This window comes from Babylonia areolata, chromosome 26 (genome assembly GCF_041734735.1).
Source record: "Babylonia areolata isolate BAREFJ2019XMU chromosome 26, ASM4173473v1, whole genome shotgun sequence".
Classification (NCBI taxonomy): domain Eukaryota; kingdom Metazoa; phylum Mollusca; class Gastropoda; order Neogastropoda; family Buccinidae; genus Babylonia; species Babylonia areolata.
In genome coordinates, this window is record NC_134901.1 from 7088791 (window position 1) to 7113663 (window position 24873).

The 24873-nt window shown below is 42.9% G+C and overlaps 1 protein-coding gene across 7 annotated transcripts in view; it reads right to left on the bottom strand.

The window, feature by feature from the left end:
- LOC143300712 (uncharacterized) overlaps window positions 1–24873 on the bottom strand; it is an 84873-nt gene that overhangs the window by 55239 nt on the left and 4761 nt on the right. For all 7 annotated transcript variants that reach the window (XM_076614589.1, XM_076614586.1, XM_076614588.1 and 4 more), the window contains exons 3-5: window positions 23352–23425; window positions 6326–6410; window positions 5295–5386 (exon numbers count right to left, since the gene is read on the bottom strand). In XM_076614589.1, the coding sequence (XP_076470704.1) occupies window positions 5295–5386; window positions 6326–6410; window positions 23352–23425 (251 nt within the window). The remainder of the gene's footprint in view (window positions 1–5294; window positions 5387–6325; window positions 6411–23351; window positions 23426–24873) is intronic.

The following is a 24873-nucleotide window of genomic DNA, read 5'->3' on the forward strand; positions in this document are numbered from 1 at the left end:
AGGAGAAGGTGGAGAAAAAGAAATGGCACACACAAAAAAAGATTTCAACTGTCTGTTGCCTGTTGATTCACAGCATAAAAAGCAAGGCTAAGTCTTTATTTGGGAGAATGTGGGAGTTGGGGGGTAGGGTGGCGGATGGGCTGATAAAATTTATGGTTTGTGTCAGTTGGATCATACAAATCTGAGTATGGTCTGTCAACATTTCATACATTTCGTGTGTGTGTGTGTGTTTGTGTGTGTGTGCGTGCGCATGTGCGTGCATACATGTGAATAAACTTATGTTGTGAGCATGTACTGTAAGAATATGAAGAGTCTGTAATGTATATACATGAGACTGTTGTATATTTTGATGTCTGCACCTGTCTGCACACACATGCACTTCTGCGTGAGGGTGACCATAAAGCCACTAACGTGCATGTGTGTAAACATCTGTACATACACAAGGTACGTGAGACTGAATAAATGTGTGTGTGTGTGTGTGTGTTAAATGGATTCCAAAAGATTACCATATTTGTAAAAAAAAAAAAAAAAAGTGACATGAAAACTGCTGGTGATGAATTTTATTTTATTATGAAGCGTCCAAACTTTTTTGATGTTGGTAAAAAAAAAAATCGTTACCCGATCAATATGCATGTCTAAAATCTGTATTTTCATTTTGTATATTTTCTTCAAGCAAACGGGTTCTCCTTACACTTAGTAAATTCATTAAGACTTGCAATGTTGCATAGGATATGTTCATGCAGAAGAAGGAATGTTAACCCTCAATTTACCAAAAAATGATGCAAACGTTATGTGATAATCCTAGCTGTGTTCCTGATTGTGCAGTTCTATGAAAAACTCAATGCCCCAATATGGTCAAAGGTTAATTCAATCTTGCATCTTGTGTGTGTGTGTGTGTGTGTGTGTGTGTGTGCTCACGCATGTGCACACACATCTTCCTCTGTATACACACATTCATGTGTGACTGAGAGAGTACAAATACACAGAACAAAACGAATGCAGCCATCCGTGCACAACACACACACACATACACCAACACAGAACATAACACTCCACAGGAGCCTAGCTTGCCTTTCCCTGCCACAACCCCCTCTCCCCTCCCCACCCCCACCCTCCTCCACCCCCTACCTGCCTCCCTACCCCAAACCCCACCCTTCCACCGTTTCCTCCCAACCTGGATGTGCACTTTCCACCCCAGGTGAGAGAGAGAGATCCTAACCAGCAGAGCTTCAGGCAACAGCACAGAAGCAACCTTTCCACTTCAGGGGCTGTCCCCGCCCCAGTGACTCTTTTCTCCTTAGTCCGCAAAACTTCTCCTCCCCTCCGCCCCTCCCCCCACCCTCCAAAACCCCTCCTCCCACCCCTCTCTCTCCCTGGGCCCCCAGTCTAGCAATTATCCATGGTAAATACCACCGTTTGTGTCTTGGGGAGTCCTCTGTTCTTTAAGTCTCCTTCATCCCTGCCAGCACCTTCCTCCTTCCACCTCCCCTGACACCCTCCTCCCTCCCCCCTTCCCCCTGCCACACACACACATGTGTACATAAATTCTTCAGAGAGTTTTTAATACTGAACTGAAATATAAGCTGAGTGCTGAGAGTGAGTCATTTTTAGGTGAACGATAAAATCTGCATTTAAAAGAAATATACAGAGATATTTTCTTAACCCTTCCATTACGTATGGGCTATCCATGTTGAAAAAAAAAAAAGAAGTTATCAGTAGTTATGCAAAATACATGAATGTCCTTACATAACAACAACTGGCTCCATAATAACAAACACGTCCCACCAAAACACCCCATACTAACCAAACTAACCCACAACCTGTTTACTGCACGTTCTACCTAAACACTAACACCCAAAATACCCAGCCGGGCGTTCACTTTAAAAGTTCTACAGGTCATCATAAAAACCATTTACTAACAACCACACTCTGTGATTTGAGATCTGAATTTCCTTTTAACCCAGCCCCCAAACCCCCTCCCCCTTCCTTAAACCTCTTTGAGGCCCTTCACACACCCCCAATCTCTTAACAACTCACCCCCCCACCCATGCCAATAAGAGCACCCCTCCCCCCTCCTGCCCCTTTCAAAACCTGTTTCCAACCTCTTGCCGCTCAAAGGACACCTCCCCCAACAACTCCTCTATCGAGCTGTTACCCCCAAACCCTCTTTCAAATCATTCACCTCAATTATGTCCCCCTCCCCCACCCACACCCCACCCCACCACAACCACAACACACACGCACTCAAACGAACATATGCACGAGCACATACACGCACACACACACACACATACACATACATGCACACACACACACACAGAGCCATGCACACACACACACACACACACACACACAAGCAGCTCCAGCTCAATGCTCCCAAACATCCGCCAACTGTGAACAGCTTTAGACTGGGTATGCATTAATGTAATGAAAGGGTAGACTGGGGATAAAGAGCACGAGATGAGTCATCCCCCATTCAGGCATGTGTGTGTGTGTGTGTGTGTGTGTGTGTGTGTGTGTGTGTGTGTGTGTAGACTATGGGGTAAGTCTGTGGTTAAGTCTGGCTGTGGTCTGCTTGGAACTGTGCACACTGTGACTCTGAGGACCTGGTCCCAAGAAGGGAGGGCAGGGGTGTGAGGGTTTGGTGGGGACTGTCTGGGACAGAAGGAGTGAGCACCTAGTATACATGTTCAGTGTGTCTGCTAAGAGAGACAGACAGACAGACAGTGAGAGACAGACAGACAGAGACGGACAGACAGACACAGACAGACAGAAAGAAGACAGACCATATATCACACACAAACACACACAGATGCTTTCTGCAATCTACAATCTGTAACTTGGGTAACTGTAAGAAACAGGGTGGGAGTGTGACAGAGTGCACTAAACACTGTGCACAAAAGCTAGGACCAGGAAGGCAACAGAAAGATACCTTTCAGAGAACCCCAGACACAAGAGGGAGAAAAGACTCGATTCTTAAAGCAAACCAAAGGGAGAGGGAGCAGGCAGTGCCTCTACACAGTCTAAGGACAGGAACTGGAAGACACTGCTCAAAAGGGCAGAGAGGGAGAGTGGAAAACACTGAACTGCTCACAAGGACAGACAGAGAGGGTGGAAGACACTGAACTGCTCACAAGGACAGACAGAGAGGGTGGAAGACACTGAACTGCTCACAAGGACAGACGGGGAGGGTGGAAGACACTGAACTGCTCACAAGGACAGACAGGGAGGGTGGAAGACACTGAACTGCTCACAAGAACAAGGAGGGAGGGTGAAAGACACTGAATGGCTCACAAGAACTGGGAGGGAAGGTGGAAGACACTGAACTGCTCACAAGAACAGAGAGGGAGGGTGAAAGACACTGAATGGCTCACAAGAACAGGGAAGGTGGAAGACACTGAACTGCTCACAAGAACAGGGAGGGAGGCTGAAAGACACTGAATGGCTCACAAGGATAGGGAGGGAGGGCTGAAGACACTGAACTGCTCAAAAGGGAGTAGGGAGGTTTTACAGTGTTAAAAGTGGTGTGCTTCACCACAATGTAACTTTTAGGGCAGGGGGTGGAGGGGAGGTGGGGAGGATATGTGTATAGCATGCAGAAAGTGCACAATGCTCAAAAAATTATCGCTTGTGTCAGTGCATGGTAAGGCAGGGGGGGATGGAGGTGTGTAGGTAAAAGGAGTGTCTTTGTGTGCACAAATGTATGGGATGGGGTTTGTAGAAGGGGAGTGTCTGTTGCACAAGTGTCATGGGAGGGGGTGGGGGCAAGGGAGTGTCTCTGCACACAGGTGCACAGGGGACAGGGGGAAGGAGGGGGCGGGGTCGGGGGATAAACAGGAGTCTGTGTGCACAGTACAAGGTTTGGGTTGGGGACAGGCGGAGGGGGGCAGGAGGAATAAGAGGGGGGAAGGGGGGGTATGGGGAGTGTCTCTGTGGACAGTGAAATGGGTGGGAGAGCACAGGGAGAGTCTCTCGTTCTCTGTACAACTGTCTCCGTAAAGGGAAAGTCTGTGTGCCCAATGCCTGCAAATGAAAGAGGGGCGAAGGGGGGAGGGGGTGGGAAAAAATGTGGACGTCTTTGTGCACTGTATGTGACAAGGGAAAATTTCTAGGTGTATCCATGCTTATGCATGAGACTTGAGAGAGAAGGAAAGGGGGTATAGGATAATGTAGAAAAGAAGGGTGGGGGGACACTGAGAGAGCTCTTGACAGACAGACAGACAGACAAAACAGACACACACGCACACACAGATACTGAGATACTGAGACAGTGAGAGTGTGTTAGGATACAGTACAGATGTAACATTATGTACAAGCAGTGTTCTTTGGTGTCAACTTTGTTGCTGGCTTGCTTTGTTCTGATAATCAGCTTGAATTTCAACACACAACAAAATGCTGCTCTTCTTTTCATCTGACGTTTTATTCATTATATCTGGACTGAAACTAAAGTGCTAATTAATCTCTGGTATTGAATGTGTGTGTGTGTGTGTGTGTGTGTGTGTGTGTGTGTGTGTGTGTGTGTGTGTGTGTGTGTGTGTGTGTGTGTGTGTGTGTGTGTGTCTGTCTGTCTGTCTGTCTCTCTGTATACCATGTTTAACCAAACTGTAATACATATTGCACTTTCTTCTTTTGTTTTTAAAAAGGGTCTCTCACAAAGCAATCTTTATCCCTCTGTTCAGTCCCAGTGGTGATTACTGAATATATAATGTTAACGTCTTCCCACCTCATGCATGGAAAACATGGAAATATCTTCCCACTGTTTCCATGGAAAACATGTCAACATCTTCCCACCTTTTGCATGAAAAACATGGTAAGATCTTCCCACCTTTTGCATGGAAAACGTCTTCCCAACTTTTGCATGGAAAACATGTAAACGTCTTCCCACCTTTTGCATGGAAAACATGTCAACATCTTCCCACCTTTTGAATGGAAAACAGGTAAATGTCTTCCCACATTTTGCATGGAAAACAGGTAAACGTCTTCCCACTTTTGTCTTCCCACCATTTGGAAACAGGTAAACGTCTTCTCACCTTTTGCATGGAAAACATTTTGCATGGAAAACATGTAAAAGTCTTCCCACTTTTGTCTTCCCACCATTTGGAAACAGGTAAACGTCTTCTCACCTTTTGCATGGAAAACATGTCAACTTGCATGGAAAACATGTAAACATCTTCCCACCTTTTGCACGGAAAACATGTCAACTTGCACGGAAAACATCAACATGTAAACATTTTCCCATCTTTTCCATGGAAAACATGTCAACTTGCATGGAACAGAGGTAAATGTCTTCCCACCTTTCGCATGGTCCTTGTCTAACTGGGCCACCACTTTCTTCCAGTCCTCCAGCCTCTCTTGTAACGGTGCCACCACACTGTCCAGGATGGAGCTGCCAGCACACCAAACGGCAAACAGTGACAATGTGCCTGGTGGGTTAATGGTGGATGTAATACTTCCAGTCAGCCCGGTCAACTATGTGCAGACCTGCTTGTGTCTGAACCCCCTTCATTTCCATACACACATACAGAAGATAAAATGTGTATGTTAAACATCCCACCATCCATGCCAGCAAGAAAAAAACAAAACAAAACAAAGCCAAAACCCAAAACATAGCCTAAATGCAAATCCCCAGAAAATGAAGCATGGTTGCCTACATCATTGCAAGAAAAGGAACAGTCATGCACACAAAAACCCACTTGTACATGTATAAAACAAGTGAATGTGGCAGTTGCAGCTCTGTGAACACTGAAGAAGATGATGACACACAACAAAACTAATGGTCAGCTCCTATAGAAACGCCTGAATCAGGCACAAACAGTTATACATTCTCAACAGGTACAGGTTCGTGTAGGGAAGTTTATGAAATCTGTTGCTGACAGTCTCCTCTCTTTGTGAACATATATAGCCAACATCAGAATGATTAACTTCACAAGTTCTACACACTGTGTCAGAGATTTTGAATCACACACATTTTAATATAGGTCACAGATTTTAAAACTATATCAAAGGTCAAACCAACAATCTCTTTTCACTCTGTCCAACATGTTCAGAACATGATACAGAAAAAAAAAGAAAGGAAAACTGTAGACAGAGAGAGGCTGGAATGTTATACATTACAACAGACATACGTTCATTTCAGAGTGCTTTGGGTTTTTTGTCATTTAAAGATAAATTCATAAAAATAAAAACAACTGAGATTATTATCACTCACACCAAGTTCAAAGTGACCCACATGACAAGATGAATATTCATACTTCGACAGTGACACACAATCACAATGTTACAAAAAACAAGAACACCAGCAGCTGCCTGGTGCTGGAGTGTGTACCTGGTCAGGGCCTTCAGACAGGTCTCTATACTCTTGTGGCGCATGCACAGGCGGGTGAGGGCACTGCCGATCTCTTTGGTGGCTCCTGCAACACAGCACACGTCACAACATGTCATGGGTCACCATGTCTTTGGGTCTTACTGTCTGTGTTTCTATCTCTGGCTCAGCTTCTGTCTGTCTGTCTGTCTGTCTCTCTCGTGGCTGCCTTCACCTCTACACTCCATCTCACTCACTACGATCGACTTCGGATCCACTCTGTTTATGCATACCCAGGTTCGTGCCGTAAGAGGTCCCCTCCCCCACCCCCCCCCCCCCACCATGCAATATCGCCTTTTCATTGGTTAATAGAGAGAGGTGTGTCCTCAGACAAAGAAATTCTGCTGGTAAATGTTTCTGGCCCAAATAAAGATAATCCTTAGTTTTACAAAAATTTAAAAGAAAAATAATGGAGAATGAGAATAACGCCATTGTGTTAGCAGGTGACTGGAACGTCGTTCTCGATCCATATTTAGATGATGATTATGACAGCTCTCTCTCTCTCTCTCTCTCTCAGTCTGTGTGTGTGTGTGTGTGTGTGTGTGTGTGTGTGTGTGTGTGTGTGCACAGGCGGGTGAGGGCACTACCGATCTCTTTGGTGGCCCCTGCAACACAGCACACGTCACAACACGTCATGGGTCATCCTGTCACTTGTTGGCAGTTGTAATATCACCTTGAGTTATCATTCATAAAAAAAACCACAATCAGTAATGGATCATGATATATTTAAAATATCACATCAACACAAAGAGTTATGATTCAATTATAATATCATAATAAGTTATGATTCTTATCACCCGTCAGTAAAAGGAATTCAAAGACATCTAATGAGGAATTCAAAAGTAACTGATGCAAAATATACATGAGTCTAATGTAAATTATACAGATTCTCCGTGAAAACCTGCTAATACCAGCGATTCCTAAGTGAATAGCAGACTGCTTCTAAGTGAAGACAGAAGACCAAACGGCTTCTTGATGAATTCTATACATGTATGTATACAGTTTCTCTGTTAACAGCAGAGAGCTGCTCAGTGAATACCAATAAATACCAGAGGGCTTCTAATCTAATACCACTACCAGAGAATACCAGACGGCTTCTAATCTAATACCACTACCAGAGAATAACAGAGGGCTTCTAATCTAATACCACTACCAGAGAATACCAGAGAGCTTCTCATCAAATACCAGTTAGCTTCTGGTAAATTCCAGAGAGCTTCTCTGAGAACAGGAGAGTGCTTTTCGGTGAATACCAGTGAATATCAGAGAGTTTTTCACTGAATACTAGTAAATTTATACCAGAGACAGAGAGCTTTTCAGTAAATACCAGAGAACTTCTCACTTACTACTGGTAAAATGAGCTTCTCAGTGAATACAAGACAGCTTCTCACTTAATATAGGCAAATATCAGAGACAGCGAGCTTTTCAGTAAATTATACAAGGCAGCTTCTCACTTAATATAGGCAAATATCAGAGACAGCGAGCTTTTCAGTAAATTATACAAGACAGCTTCTCACTTAATATAGGCAAATATCAGAGACAGTGAGCTTTTCAGTAAATTATACAAGACAGCTTCTCACTTAATATAGCCAAATATCAGAGACAGTGAGCTTTTCAGTAAATTATACAAGACAGCTTCTCACTTAATATAGGCAAATATCAGAGACAGCGAGCTTTTCAGTAAATTATACAAGACAGCTTCTCACTTAATATAGGCAAATATCAGAGACAGCGAGCTTTTCAGTAAATTATACAAGACAGCTTCTCACTTAATATAGGCAAATATCAGAGACAGCGAGCTTTTCAGTAAATACAAGACAGCTTCTCAGTGAATACAAAACACCTAAGAGCTTCCAGGACAAAAAGCAGACAGCTTCTCAGTAAATGCCAGACAACTTCTCACTTAATACTGGTCAGTAAATACCCGAGACAGAGATCTTCTCAGTAAATACCAAAGAGCTTTTCAGTGAGAAAAAGGAAAGCTTCTCAGAAAATAACAGCTTCTCAGTGAATACCAAAGAGCTTCTCCACAAATACAAGAGAGTTTCTCAATGAATTCCAGAAAACTTCTCAGTAAATGCCAGAGACAGAGAGCTTCACAGTGAATACCAGTGAGCTTCTCACTTAATACCAGAAAATACCAGACAGACAGTTTCTCAGCAAATACCAGAGAGCTAAGTGAATACCAGAGTTATCTACAGATGGACATACACAGAAAACACAAAACAGAGTCCAAATAAAAAAAAACCGAAGGACAAGTGCCCAGGCCTCCCATCCTGCCACCATCACTTGCCTCACCCTCACACCATTAAAAAAAAACAAGAACTGGGGTCACACAATTTTAAACAGCTTGCAATTCTGAGTAAAAATCTTCTCAAGAATTTCTGCAACACCCCCACCCTCACACCCACCCCACCCTCCTCCTTCCCAAACACCTCCCACCTTTCCCCTCCCCCCCAAAGTCTGTCACACTAAGTTTCACATGACAAAACACTCACTTACATATTTTAAGAGCAAAAACAACTTAGTTCTACTTCTCAAGTGACAATCTGCAACAATGAATGAGAATAGGACAAAGCTACAGACAGGGTGGGGAGAGAACAAACACCCCAGAGAAGGGGGTTGGGTGGGTGGGGAGCAGGGGGGGGGGGGCTATGTATGTGCCTCATGCATACACTAACTACTGGAGTGGGAAGGGGGGCGGGGCGGTGAAGTGGGGGGGGGGGAGCTATGTGTCTCATGCATACACTAGTTCTACCCAGCATGCACACACCCACACACACAACGGTAACAAAACAGCAGCAGGAGCAGCGTCAGGCCAAAAGACAAAGTTCTGCACATGGCTGTGCCGGCACCAAGTGGCATGACCATTGGAGTGAACCCTCTACTTCTCTCTCCTCACACTCTGCTCTCTCTCTCTCTCTCTGCATGACTCATGGCAGTCTGGCCTGCTTGTTGGGCTCCCTAAGCCCTGTGTGCCTGTTATGTGTGCCTGCAGCACTGGAACACAACCTATTCCTTGTGTTACCAGGCAAACTGATCCTCCCAGCAGCTGGAGGGAGGGGGGGGGGGATGGGAAGAGGGGTGGGGGTGGGGAGTTCAGTGACAAGCTTCTTTTTGTGAGGGTGATGATGCCTATGTTGATAATTCTGAAGGTAATTCATATAGCGAAACCAGTTCTTCAAACCTAGTGCTGTGTCTTTTTTTAAATCAAATTGTGGCATTGCTCAAACAGATAGCTACAGACACGAGCGACACAAGAGTACCCATGCATGTGTGTGTGGAGTGCACACTGACACATATGAACATACCTACATGTAGATCTCTCTATCAATGCTGTTGCACTGTACACTCACATGCATGCACAGGCACAGGAACACACACACATCTACACAGAAGTAATACATGTATTTTCCCAGCACTTCTGTCTAATTCATGTGGAAAAAAAACAAAAAAAAACTATCGAAAGTTCAGACTCAAAACTAGTGAAAATGCAAAGGGAAAAAGGTGCAGTTGTTCTTAACTGACCAAAGTAAAACTGCCTCCAACATTCTCAGTCAATTCACCCCAGTCCTCCTTCCCACTTGTAGCGTCAGTGGAACTATACTGTCCACAAACAGAAAGTATTACAAGTGAAGGGAGAGGGTGTGCAGGTGAGTTCAACCACTGGCTACCAAAGACTGTAGTGGGGTGTATTTCCATCTCAATCATTGGCTACCAAAGGCTAGTGGGGTGTATAAATTTCCATCTCAACCACTGTCTACAAAAGGCTGTAATGGGGGTGTATTTCCATCTGAACCATTGGCTACCAAAGGCTGTAGTGGCGGTGTATTTCCATCTCAACCATTGGCTACCAAAGGCTGTAGTGGCGGTGTATTTCCATCTCAACCATTGGCTACCAAAGGCTGTAGTGGGGGTGTATTTCCATCTGAACCATTGGCTACCAAAGGCTGTAGTGGGGGTGTATTTCCATCTCAACCATTGGCTACCAAAGGCTGTAGTGGGGGTGTATTTCCATCTCAACCATTGGCTACAAAAGGCTGTAGTGGGGGTGTATTTCCATCTCAACCATTGGCTACCAAAGGCTGTGGTGGGGTGTATTTCTATCTCAACCATGGACTACCAAAGGCTAGTGAGGTGTATTTCCATCTCAACCACGGACTACCAAAGTCTAGTGGGGTGTATAAATTTCTATCGCAACCACTGGCTACCAAAGGCTGTAGTGGGATGTATTTCTATCTCAACCACTGACTACCAAAGGCTGTAGTGGAGTGTATTTCCATCTCAATCACTGGCTACCAAAGGCTGTAGTAAGGTTTATATTCATCTCAACCACTGGCTACCAAAGGCTGTTAGAAGTGGGGTGTATTTCCATCTCAACCACTGGCTACCAAAAGCTGTTAGAAGTGGGGTGTATTTCCATCTCAACCATTGGCTACCAAAGGCTGCAGTAACTGAGTAAGGTGTATATTCCATCTCAACCACTGGCTACCAAAGGCTGTAGTAAGGTGTATATTCCATCTCAACTATTGGCTACCAAAGGCTGTCAGTAGTGGGGTGTATTTCAATTAGCTCAAATCTGCAGCAGGCAGTCTGCTAACGAACACTTGAAGTTCTACATAACAGCATACACACCATGCACCTGGCAGAGGCATAGGACCTGCAGACCAGAAAAGCCTGGTTCTTCAACATTACATATATCTTACTTAGGTGTTAGTCTCAACATCAAAGACATCCCAGTCACTTACTAGAACCACAACAACAAAAAAACAAAACTGCCATATCCTTAAACATTTTCAAACTTACAGCCAGCTCATTTTCTATTTTCACAATCACCACTGAACAGTAAACAGAGCAAGGCTATCTTTCAGGGTGTTTTACTGCTTCACAGTTAAGTTCATTCAACGTGGGGGCTGTTCTTTATTCTGTATTCAGCATTTAGACCAAAGGGAGTTCTAAACTGTTGAACTTGAAGCCTATTGGCTCTACCTGCTGTATCATTTCTGGCCAGCTAGTGTTGCCAAAACACAGACCTACCCGCAGGTAAAACTATCAAAGAGACAGCAACTGTTTAAACTTTGTTACACCTCACAGTGTTCTCTCTCTCTCTCTCTCTCACACACACACACACACACACACACACACACACACACACACATATACTTACCTATACACACACACAAAGACAAATATGCATATAATCATATACACACAGGCTGACACATACGAACAAGCATACACACAGAGGTACACAATGAAACACACACACACACACACACACACACACACACACACACACTGCAAACATATTTTATGTATCACACGCACACAAAGACAGACAGACACACACAAACAAACAGACATACACACACACACATGTGTGTGTGTGTGTGTGCACATGGAAATACATGCATACATATAGTATTATACAGATGCACCCTCCCCCTTCCCCCAACACATACACACACACAAACACACCTCTTCGATTAATGACAGGATGAGTCTGAAAAAACATTTTTTTTCTAATAAAAACTTTTTTCGTTATAGCACACCAAGAATTTACTGAACTGCAAAGAGCACAAATTCGTATACTCACACACACACACACACACACACACATGCACAAGTACACACACACACACACACACACACACACAGATTACTCTCTCTCTCTCACACACACACACACACACACACACAGAGCAGCTCACACACTACACTGATCAATCAGAACCCTGCTCCCCCATCAGCATCTTCAGCATAAAAATAACATTCTTCCATCAGCACTGGGTGCACGGTCCAGGTCACCGTGAACCTGGCTGACCATCCCTCTGGCCAGTGGTCAGTAATTACCTGGCTTTGGACTGGGGCTACCCAACAGCGGGGTCATTAGCTGTCTATGTGGGCACTAAGTAGTAGCAGGAGCATGGCCGTTGGTACCCTCCTCCCTCCCTCCCTCACCCCACCCCCACACCCTCCTCCCCCTCCCCAGTCAATGCCGTGCAGCCTGTTTGTGTAAGGGGGATCAGACATCATGGACTGATCATGGCTTCCAGTGCAGATTGGCTTTATATACTGTATATTATATATTACTTGTGTTGAGGGAGCTCAGAGGCAGGGGGATTCAGTGTGCTCACAGAACACTGTGCGTGTGCATGTGTGTGTGTGCGAGCAATTTTCTAGGCTTCAACAGGATGGGCTTGTTTAGTCAGGTAGTAGTATTATACAATGTTCATCACAAGCTTGCTTGCATACACACATCATACTTGTACACACACCACTGGACTGGCTTGTAATGCAATGGGCATGACAAGCTTGCATGAACAACTGGTATACAAACAACCTACCCTCTCTTCCCCAACCCCCTTTCCTCCCACTCACACACACAGAGTACACTGCACACAATCACAACCCCACAGCTGCTGGCATTATACAGCTGTCAGTGTCACACAAGCACAACACAAATTAATGTAGAGGGCACTGTGTACCGATACACATGTAGGACCACAGACAGATCTTTATTCCACTCAAGCCTCACAGCATGGAAACAGTACACACACCTGTCATTACTAGTGCAAGACACAGTCATCAGTTTCAGTTTCTCAAGAAGGCATCACTGCGTTCAGACAAATTTTTATCCAAATATGCGCTACACCACATCTGCTTGGCAGATGCCTGACCAGCAGCGTAACTCAGCGAACTTGGTCAGGCCTTGAGTGCATGCATACATGTATATATTCATGTACCTATCAAAATGGATTTCTTCTGCAGATTTCCAGAGGACAAACCTTTGTTGCCATGGGTTCTTTTTCAGCACAGCAAGCAGGACCTCAGTTTATCATCTCATCCGGATGACTGAATGCTCAGTTTGTTTTTTCCAGTCAAGCTTGGGAGAAAGGGTGTGACAAGAATCTGAACCCAGAACCTCATGGACACTGAATTTGTTCATGACTCTTTATGAGCATCTTGACCATTCTGTCACCTTCTTCCTTAGAGTTAGAGACAGACAGGTACACACCAATCTGTATGCATGCACATGCGCGCACACACATGTGCACACACACACACACACACACACACACACACACACACACACACACACACAGACAGGATACAGTCTACACTGCTATCTATTTCAGGTGTACATTTGACCCCCCCACCCCCTCCTCACCATCCTCATTTCATACAAATCAACCCAGTCAAGGAGGGGATAACCAACAGAACTGGGAAAACACACACACACATACACACATGTAAATACACACACACACACACACCAGCACAACCGACAAGGCAACGTCTGTGTCTTCTTGTCGCTATCAACTTTTTTTTACCCCAGTCATTGGGGGGCCCCCCCTCATCATCAGGGGTAGAAGCTAGCTGATCATGCAAGATAAACACCACCACCCACCCCAACCCTGCCTCCCTCCACCCACCCTCCCTCTTACCCCAACCACCTCCACCCCTTCATCCTGGTTTTATCAACCACCCGGTATCACTGAGGTGAAGGTAATCTGTCCCAGGCTGAGCTGTTGGGGCTGTAGAACAGATAGAGTGGAGTAGTGGTGCTGTGTGTGCATGCTGTTACATGAGGGGCCCCTGTACTACACTAGCAGTCATCTGAGACAGAGCCAGCTCTGGGCAATGACCTGGGTGATTTATAGAACATCGCTACCTCTCTCTCTTCACCCTGCCCCACAGCCTCTGAAAGGCATCCATCCCCAAAACTGTGTGTGTAGGACTGTAACTAACATACAGGATGGTAGTAACAGTAACAGTAACACACAGGACGGTAACTGTAACGGTAACATACACTGCACCATCCCTGTCTGTTGGGAGATGGCACATGTGTAGAGTTATGTACATACATAAAAATTTCAATAAAATTTTGTGTGTGTGAGTGGGCTTGCGTCAGAAGATGGTGGTGGTGTTTTTTTATGCTTGTTCGCCTTCAGGGGCAACAGGTGTAGCACAGTTTTGTTTTTCCGTCCGATTTTTAAAAAAACAAAAAACAAAAAACATTCAGCACTAGTTTGCAACCGATGAAGGCAAAGTTACCAACATCTAAACTACCTAAATCATACTTGATACAAGAATTAAATACACTGAAGACAAAACTCTGAAGAATCATGTATGACATGAATACATATACATATGTGTGTGTGTGTGTGTGTGTGTGTGTGTGTGTGTGTGTGTGTGTGTTTTACTGTTTATACATGATGTTTATATATTCATTTATCTATTTCAAACTCGGAAACATACACTCATCAACCAACTGCTAGTACTACAGAACATATTGCTTCACATATTTTCAAAGTGAGTCCTAACCTATCACTTCTTTGATGACAACCTCATAGTTCACACTTGCAAAGACACATCAATCATATGAACACATACGTGGCAGCTCAAGATCAGACATTTCCTTGTACGGTTGTGACTGATCTATATAGCCAGTCAGATGACAGTCCATGACACTGTATGATGGCTTCACACATGAATGCACAGAGCTCTGCATTGTCACTTGGCAAAACAAAGACAAGACGCAATACTTCAAAAATGCCAAGGCAAGACAAGAAGAATTTATTTCAAATCCAAGACCTCTATCAACAGCTTGCGATCAAGACAGACCATAGACTATGATTAAATGTGAATGGAAATTTACACACCAGTGTTTATAAACTGTAATTAACAAGGGTGAGTAGGACAAGGATTGTGGATGGGGCGGGAAGGGGGGGGAGGGTGTGGGTGGTGGTGGTGGTGGGGGAGTTGCAAGCAGAAAGGGAGAAAGAGATGAGAGGAAAGATTGAGAAAGGGTGGGGAGATATAAGCTGGAGGTGGTGTCTTTCCTTGTGGGATTGGAGAGAAAGAGATCTATGTATCTTGAGAGGGAGAGAGAGGAGGGTAGAGAGAGAGAGGGGGGGGGAGGGGGTAGAGAGAGAGAGAGAAGACTCAGATAATTTAATGCACTGGGCCAAAATGCCCATGTCATGGTTGTGAGGAAACTTATGCACGCGCACACACACACACACACACACACACACAAACACACACATGTGGAAAGAGGGAGACAGACAGAAAGACAGACAAAGACAGAATAAATAATCCACTTGGTCACAAAAGGGGACACAGCACAGAGGGGAGTGTGGGCTGAAGAGAGCGAGATGGAGAGACAGGCAAAACAAAAGAAAGAGAGCAAACAAACACTGTAAATAACAGACAGAAAGAGACAGTGACTCACTGAGACAGACAGACAGACAGATCTAACAGACTAACTCAAACAGAAATAATGCTAAACAGACACCATGCTGTGATGTGAAAACATGCAATGCATGCACGCTGAAAAGCTGTTAGCAAGCTGAACTGCGCAGGTCTATGTACACTGACGTGAAAGTCAAAATAAAATCAAACAGTGCAGCAAACTGCAGTTGAAGCCATCAGGACAGAAAAGGCCAGGGCTGTTAACCTCCCTTCCCCTCTTCACAGTTCTCTCCCCTCCTTGCGCTGCAAACTTCATGAGGCTGAAGCCACTCATCATTAAAAAAAAAAAAAAAAAAAAAAAAAAAAAAAATTAATTGGATAGTTTAATAGAACATCAACATGTCACACATTCGATCAGCAAACATGAAGAAGAGCAAAGTTCTGTATCCATTTCAGTGAAAAGTTTTTTTGTTTTATTTCTTTAAAGCTGATGGACTGATAGAACAAGTGACACATTTTATCAGCAGACGTGAAGAAGAGCAGAGTTCTACAGGTATCCATCACATTTGTACCTGCCTCATGACAACATAATTTAACAGCAAACTCTAAGTTCAAGAACATCAAAAGTTTGGCAGACTTTTCATATTATTGCTATAATAATTTTTGGGCCACTACAGCATCTATACCAACAAGCGCTAAATGTCCAATTTACTGTGATTATAAAACTTTGCAGATAAACTGCAACAGATGAGGCACAAACTTCATTTGCCTTAATCAAAAGGTATTCAAAACACTGCGGTATGTCCACATCAAACTCACTACCAAAAGGGCCCCACAGAATGTGGAGAAACACAGTTACTCACTATGGCATTATAATTCACTTGCTTTCCAAATTGAATAATAATAATAATAATATTTATATAGCGCTGAATCTTGTGCAGAGACAAATCAAAGCACTTTCGCACCATTCAACCACATGCATGCATAACTCTAAATAGAATCAGAATAGGAGACCCTAATTTTTCATGAAAGAATGATGCAGAGATGGAATGGACACCGGATTACTGCACCAGAATAGTTTCATGCCTAATAACAAGGAGACACTGATAATGCTCAGATGCAGAATAATGCAGAGATGGGTGCCAGTGGATTAATACAAAATTTATTTCATTCCTGTTGACAAAGAACCCTGGCACCAGTTTTCTCTCCCTTTATAGAAACGGCATCATTCCACAGATCAATTCCAATTACTTTGGACTGAGATGGACAGCAGTGGATAAATCTATCCATTAGATAGAATGTGTACTTATCCTGTGTGATGTGAAACACTTTTTCCTACCTGGTAGTGACTACAACACAGTACAGTAGGTATGTCTACACTGCCATTCTCAGCACAGCAAATCTGCAATGCTTGCAGTATTGTGTCCCCTCCCTCCCCCACCCACCCCCCCCCCTTCCCCAGAAAGCAAGAAGACATCAAATTGATGAGCTTCAGTCAGGGATTGTCAACTGTGCTGGCTGGTGTTGTATTATCCCATGGGGAAATCTGATGCCAGACAGCTAAAAATAATAATAAAAATAATAAATAACATCTCTCTTTGCCCCTTTCCTGTCTCTTCCCCTCTCAAATTACAGGGTGATGACATACTATCCTGGCTGGAAAGTGTTTGTGTGTCAGTGTCTTCTGGGTGCTTTTTCTTATTTCCCCATGAAAGAGACTGTCTATGTCAACAAATTTACTTCTTTCTATTCTGCTGCCAGTTCAAAAGCATTACAGTTTATATGTGGCATATCTGTAGACATGTGTACTGAGTAGTGTGTCTGTGATTTAAAGTCCTTTAATTTTGGGGTGAACAAATTCTAAATCTGAATATACATTGAAAAAAAAAAAAAAAAAAAAAAAAACCCACCCCCTCCCCCATCACAATACACACAAGATCACAGGTAGGGAGGGTGGAGGGAAAGAAGAAGAAGAAGAAAAAAAAAAAAGGCATCCCACTCCCAGAACCTCCACCCATCCCCCCCCCACCCCCCCCTCCTGTGTGCAGTTTTATTTTTCTCCTATTGAAGTGGATTTTTCTACAGAATTTTGCCAAGAACAACCCTTTTGCTGCTGTGGGTTCTTTTACATGCATGCTGTACACGGGACCTGGGTTTATCGTCTCATCTGAATGACTATTTATAATAATTAATTTGTAAAGCTAAAAATGATCACAACACAGTAAATTAAATACCCCCCCCCACCCCCCACCCCATGTAACTTAAGTGCCAGAAAACAATACTCACCAGCCTAAAAGTAAAAGAAGACTTACAACAGAAGGGCAATGGGGAAGTACTGGTCAGACCAGCCTTCCTTCAGACAAGGACAAACAAGAGTAAAGAAAAAGTGGAGAGGTCAGGGAGGGGAGGGACACAGGCAGAGGAGGGGGAGGGGGGGATAGGGGAGCCCTAAATCTGTGAGTTGTCAGGTTAAGTATCACTATCAACCAAAAAACAGTGTACATACTGTGTACAGTGAGGACCCTGGCTGAAGGTGACCTCAGACAGGACAAAACAGGTCCACTACCAAAACACCCACCTCACCAACACTGCCTTAACTTTTAAATAACCAGGAACTGGTTCAAGTAAACATGCAAGTATATTCATTGCATGCACACACGTATGCCCTCACACACACACACACACACACACACACACACACAGAGTGACACATACACACAAAAGCACACACACACACATGTACACATGCATGCGCAAGCACACACACATGTACACACATTTCTGTTCAATCTGTACTGAACTAGTCAGCTGACAGTAAAAGAAACAAATATTTTTTTTATTTGGTAATGTATATTATACATAGTGTTGTTCTTCTGCATTGCACACACCCCTGTGTCTTTCACTCTTTGCATACCAGTGTGAAAATGTTTATCTCAGGTACGTGTGTGTTTGTGTACAGAGCTCTCTATACGTGTTTGCTTAATTAGAAACAGAACAGTGTGCTGTCACAAACTCACTGTTATTGTGTTAATTGTCATTTTGTAAGCGTTCTGGACCGAATGGAACAGGGCACCCTAAAACCTGTCATTACTGTATTTGTACACCTGTGCATAATTTCTGTGTGTACTTTGTGTGTGTGTGTGTGTGTGTGCGTGCGTCCGTGTGCATGTGTGTATGTGTGCATGTTGGAATACACTGTGTTAGTGTATGACTATGAGCATGTGTGTGTGTGTGCATGCGTGTGTGTGTGTGTGTGTGTGTGTGTGTGTGTGTGTGTGTGTACATGTATGCATGAGTATCCACAATGAATCTAATTATAGGAAAAAAAACTACAGACTACAGCATAATTCATAAAATACTGTAACAACAATAAAAGTGAATAAGGTGCACTTATAAACTCACTGAAGCTGATGAAACTGTACAGGACAAGCATGGATAATTTTTTTTTTTTTTAATTTAGGCCAGTTGTTGAAAACAGTCACCTGTAGTACACACACACACACACACACACACACACACACATACAAAAGTAAAGGAGGGAAAAAAGAGACCCCCCCTCTACACACACACACACACAGTTCTTGGTGCGCAAGGGCTGCCAAGCATGAAATAAAACCCTGCTTCTTGGATGCATTCAAGCCACACTACCTACTCAGGCATACCAAAAAACAAAACAAAAATACCCACAAGCAAAATATCTATGCTACTCCCTGAGTCCCTCTCTTGTCTCCTCCCACCTGCCCCCCCAACCTCTGCCCCCTCGCCAGCCCCCACTTCTTTAACAACTCTATGATACTGGGTGCTTTTCGTGTATGTGTGTGCTGTTTTTGTTGTGTTTTAAAGATCCTCATCAAGTGATATCACTTCATAAGTGAATGGGGTTAAAAAAAAAAAATAAATTAAAAAAAAAAATGAAGAGATTAAAACTTTAAAAAAAACTAAAACTATTTTAACCAAAAACAACAAATATGGTTGATAGTGCTGAATTGAAGACAATTATTTTCAAGAACTTGATCCTGAATACATAATTAGGAGATCTAACACAGAGCACAGAATACAAACACACACACACATGCGCTCACTCACAAACACACACACACTGACACACACACACACATGCATGCATGCACACACACTAACATTAACAGTAAACACCAACACATGTGTACCCGAAGAGAGCCCAGTAACAACAAAACACTATTCACAAACTGTATCTAGATCTAAAGAACACAACACAACAATCTGCAAAACTACTTCATTGTTTTCAAAAATGATAATGATTCAGAAAGACAGCAGGGATAAAAGTCTTGGGGCGAAGCACTGTTTCTGCTCTATACCACCACAGTATTGTGAGAGACAGAGGTGCCCCCCCCCACCCCCCCACTTGACTCCCTTAAAAAACAAGCCCAATTTGGCACGTTCCTATGACCCTGCAGGTCAGGGGACAAACACACACGCCCAGGGGCCCAGGGGTCGTCAGTGCACGCAGCCCTCAAGTATTTGTGCATGGCTTTTTGTTTTTGCTATTTTACTTTACCCTGTTGTTTTTTTCCACCGCCTCTTCATGCTCGGCTGTTGTACTAGCCAAGTGGCCTTAAGAGGTGGGCTCTTAAACCGTTTCCCCTGTCCCCTCTCTCCCCAAAACATGGGGCCAGAAAATCATGTGTTTTGTCAACTTAGATGTCACTCCCACAATCCCGAGGTCATTTAAACTTTTAGCACTATTACAATCGACAATGCCGTGCTGTCAGAAATTTTCATCATGAACCAGTTAGTGGGTCAGAGACTACTGGGTAAAATGACTTTAATGAGGAAGTTGGTTGAGTGCTGCCAGTTTGTAAAATCATTTCTTTTGAAGTAACATACTCAGTTATCACTATTTCAGTGGTATAAATCATGGAAATGTGACACGTGTGTGTGTGTGTGTGTACTGACCAGTGTGTGTGTGTGTGTGTGTGTGTGTGTGTGTGTGTGTTTGTATGTGTTTGTTTGTGTGTGTGTGTGTGTGTGTGTGTGTGTGTGTGTGTCACTGTATACATGTGCGTGTGTGTATGATACATGTATCATTGTATGTGTGTGTGTGTGTGTGGGTGCGTGTTCTTCAGTTTAAGTAACATCTTTTCACTGTACGTGGTGCACACACACACACACACACACACACCTGATTACTTCAACATTTCAATTTTTTGAAACTTTCAGCAGAAAGTAATTTGTCACAGCTATCTGTATCATATGTATCTATAGACTTAGTAGTTCAGTGTAAGCAAGCAGACTGACTCCGTCACTTCCAGGCTGTTGACCAATCACAGCGCTCAGCAAATTAAAAAACCTGTCACTCTGCCAGAGCATTATTCATTAAGTCTCACTCCTTTCCTAAGGGTCAGGTTACACTGAGTCTATTTGCACAGGCAGTTGTAAACCAAGAACTGTGCAAAACCAGATGAAAGCCAAACACTCCTTTCCTTCCTGCCTAAAAAAAAGCCTTTCAACTCAAACACTGAAAATTCCGAGTTACCTCACCCCATCTACCCACCCACCCTTTTGATCGCTTCTGCGGTCAAACACAGTTGAGAGGACTGGAGGAAAACATAATAAAAAAATTAATAAAAAGTAAAAAAGATGGTGCTTTTCAAGTTTTGCTGTCAATTTTATTCTTTCCCCAAAACCTGTTCAGCAAGATTCAGACTTATTTATAACTTTGTTAGTAGCAGAGCTGCTTCTCGCTCCAAGTTTTTTGTTGTTCAGTTGTGTGTGTTTTTTCTTTTAACAGAATATTATAGACCTAATTAAAAGCTTAATATTAATATATAATTTTTATTAAAAAGGGGGGGGGGGGTAACAAGAAAAATGAAATAAAAATATTATAGAACTAATGTCAATTTGATAGAAAAAAAGCTGCACAGCAGCATCAGTTGTAGGTCAAAGAAAATTTCTGAATTTTCTCTGGTCCAAAAACCTTGCAACAACAATGTATGTATACCTGTAGCTGCCTTGTGTGTGTGTGTGTGTGTGTGTGTGTGTGTGTGTGTGTGTGTGTGTGTGTATGCTTGTGTGTGTGTGTGTGTGTGTGTGTGTGTGTGTGTGTGTGTATGGTTGTGTGTGTGTGTGTGTGTGTGTATGGTTGTGTGTGTGTGTGTGTGTGTGTGTGTGTGTGTGTGTGTGTGATAACACTATTATTATACCCGAGTGTGTGGGTGTGCCAATGTGTATGAGTGAGAGACAGAGTCATAATGACAGACAGCTGCTAAGCTAGAGAGAGAGAGAGTAAATGTGAGAGCAAGAGAAAAAGAACAGAGTGAGACATCTAGGCTGTTATCTATGTATGACAAAGGAGATAGTTTGTGTCTGTACCCCCTCCAACCTCCCCACCCTTCCACTCCTCAGGCTCCTATTATCTGCATACATCTGTTACATATATGTTTCATTCATTCACTCTGTGTGTGTGTGTCACTGTGTGTGTGTGTGTGTGTGTGTGTGTGTGTGTGTGTGTGTGTGTGTGTGTGTGTTTCTGTCTGTCTGTCTGTAAAACAAACAGCTCCCATAACAAAGCAAATTGCTAATTATCTCCAAAACACGGAATGACCAGTTTGGTCAGTTTAAGTAAAAATCCATAACAGTAAAAAAAATACCATGTCACCTCCGATTCCTGAAACTCATGAAAACCTGGCTGTCTCCTGCTATATCCTCCTACCCCCCCCCCCCCCCCCCCCCATCACAGTACACACAAGATCACAGGTAGGGAGGGTGGAGGGAAAGGGGAAAAAAAAAAGGGCATCCCACTCCCAGAACCTCCACCCATCCGGGATCCCATCCCACTCCCCAATCTCCTCACTGAGTGAACATCTGCTTTCAGCTCCACAAGCAAACATGACAGTGAACACTTCCTGTGCCCCCCCCCCGCCCCCCCCCTCCCAACAACCCTCCTACCAGTACCATCCCCCCCCCCCTCCCCCCCAACAAGGCAAGGTGTGAAACTGGGCTGCCGAGCTTGGAAGCTCAGCATTCTATGCACTTGGGGGGAGGGGGCGGAGGGGGGAGGGGTGGGGGGGGGGGGCTCAAGCTTTGTTCAACATAGCAGCCAAGGTGCATGTTTGGGTCAAGGACATAGGGGTTTTTTTTATGCCCCTATTCTGTGAACTTTCCCTCCCTCTATGAGTCTCTCTCTTAACCTTTTCTGAGCCTGGAGGCCCCTGCCCCTGAGTTAAAATCAGGACAGGGCACCCTCAAACTCAACAGCATCTGATACCAAATTGATTGAATGATGAATCTGTCATAACAGAGACATTCCCGGAGGGAGTGAAGGGAACAGGGGCGGGTAACCACACACACTTGACAGCTCTGGTACAACTTTCACCTTTAAGTTTGAATCAAAGTTGTTGCTATTATCTTAGTTTGAATCAGTTACTGAACTCTGTAACAGTGACTATAGCCACTTTGCAGTTTTGTAGTCAAGCAGGTATGACTGAGACATAATGGAGTACATGTAAAATAACAGTATACAACTTTTCGAGAACAGCAATTGAAACAGCTTGTTGATCTTGTGATATGACACTTTATGATCTTAACGGTATGGACCTGTATGATTGACTCTGATGGGAAGTACAGTGATGAGAATTTAGAAGCCAAAAATGGCTACCTTGGAAACTTGGGTTATGTGCAAACACACTGGTAAGTTTAACAATTAACAAGGAAACACTGATATTGGAACTGAAAACAACATGTATATGAAATGGATAAATACTTTTCGAACTAAATTATTCATTATTCATTCACTGATTCAGCCAGGGACAATTACCTTTGGCATTGGTGGCCATGTCTGCTACTCTCTGGAATGCCTCCAGAAAGGAACTGATGGCCACAAGAGTTGTCCTGCACAACAACCAAAAATCATTACTGCTGCACAGTGTTACTATCACACAGTTTTAGCAGATGATTTTTTTTAATCAACATTTTAATCACTGTCTAATCAATATCAACTTAAAACCTCAAACCTATAACTTAAGTTACATCAAAAATCATGCACAAACATATCAATATCATTGTTAATATTATTACTACATCTCTGTTAGTGTTACTAACAAAAATAAATAAACAAATAAATTCAAATAAATATTTTTAAACTTTGAATCTGACATTGTATATCAACGTGGTAAAAATACACAAATTATACATTTAATAAGTGACAGTCTATTTGTCAATGGCCTGATTTATGAGAATGAATTTCAACTTTTCACTCAATTTCTCTTTACCATGATCATGCTTGAAGTCTAATGCATGTAGTCTTTAGAGTCTAGAGTCATTCTCTGAATACTGCAGTCCATATTGTTTCCCTTCAACACTTCAAGCCAAATGCGAATAAACAATATTATTACATACATCTAATTAATCAATAGAAAAAGTGCTCTGTATTGCACCAAGAGCACTGTGCATTTCAGGGAAATAAATCATATGCACAGGTGCAGGCACACAGGTGTGTGCACACAACACACACACATTATATATATATATATATATATATATATATAATTACATATATATATATATATATATATATATATATATATATATATATATATATGTTTTCATGTCTGCCCCCATTATCGGTATATAATTTGTAAACCATGATTTGATGCTAGTTTCTACTTCATCAATTTTTCATCACGGTTTTGTTTCTCTTTCTGTGGCTCGACTGCAAGTTTGTTTTGAAGAAAAACAAATTTTCCATCTGCAGAACTGTCCAGACTGCCTAGTTTTTTCAGGGGCAGTCATTCTCTACATGTATCAACTTCATTCCAGAGTCTTACTAGCTGCTGAAATCAAGGACTGAAAGTGGAAAAGTGCAAAATGAAAAGAAAAAAAGGAGAAACGGTTTGATTTGGGATTTTATCATAGTGTCTCTTACCCAGAAATAATGCCTCTATTAGTCTATAGATAGTTTTCCTGTAAAATACAAGCAATATTTTCTTTTACTGTGTGGTAAATTGAGCTTCTACATGTGATCATTTTCATGTTTTTACTAAACTTTTTCACTTTTCAGTAGAACTTTTTTCATGATCATATGTTAGACAACTGTGGGCTAGGAGACTGTACTGTGTGCATTTCATGAGCCTTTTAATGCTCTGTAATTTCCAATCGAATTAATAATTGTATTGTAGAACACGATTCATTACAATGGGACTAGACAAAACATTCAATCACTAAAATGGGTAAGCATTCAGAATTGCTCCACTTCCTCCTTGAGGGAAATGTAGACTAGTGCTGGATTTCACATCACAGAGTTACGGCCTTTTCATCATTTGAGGACTCACCAGGCTTGC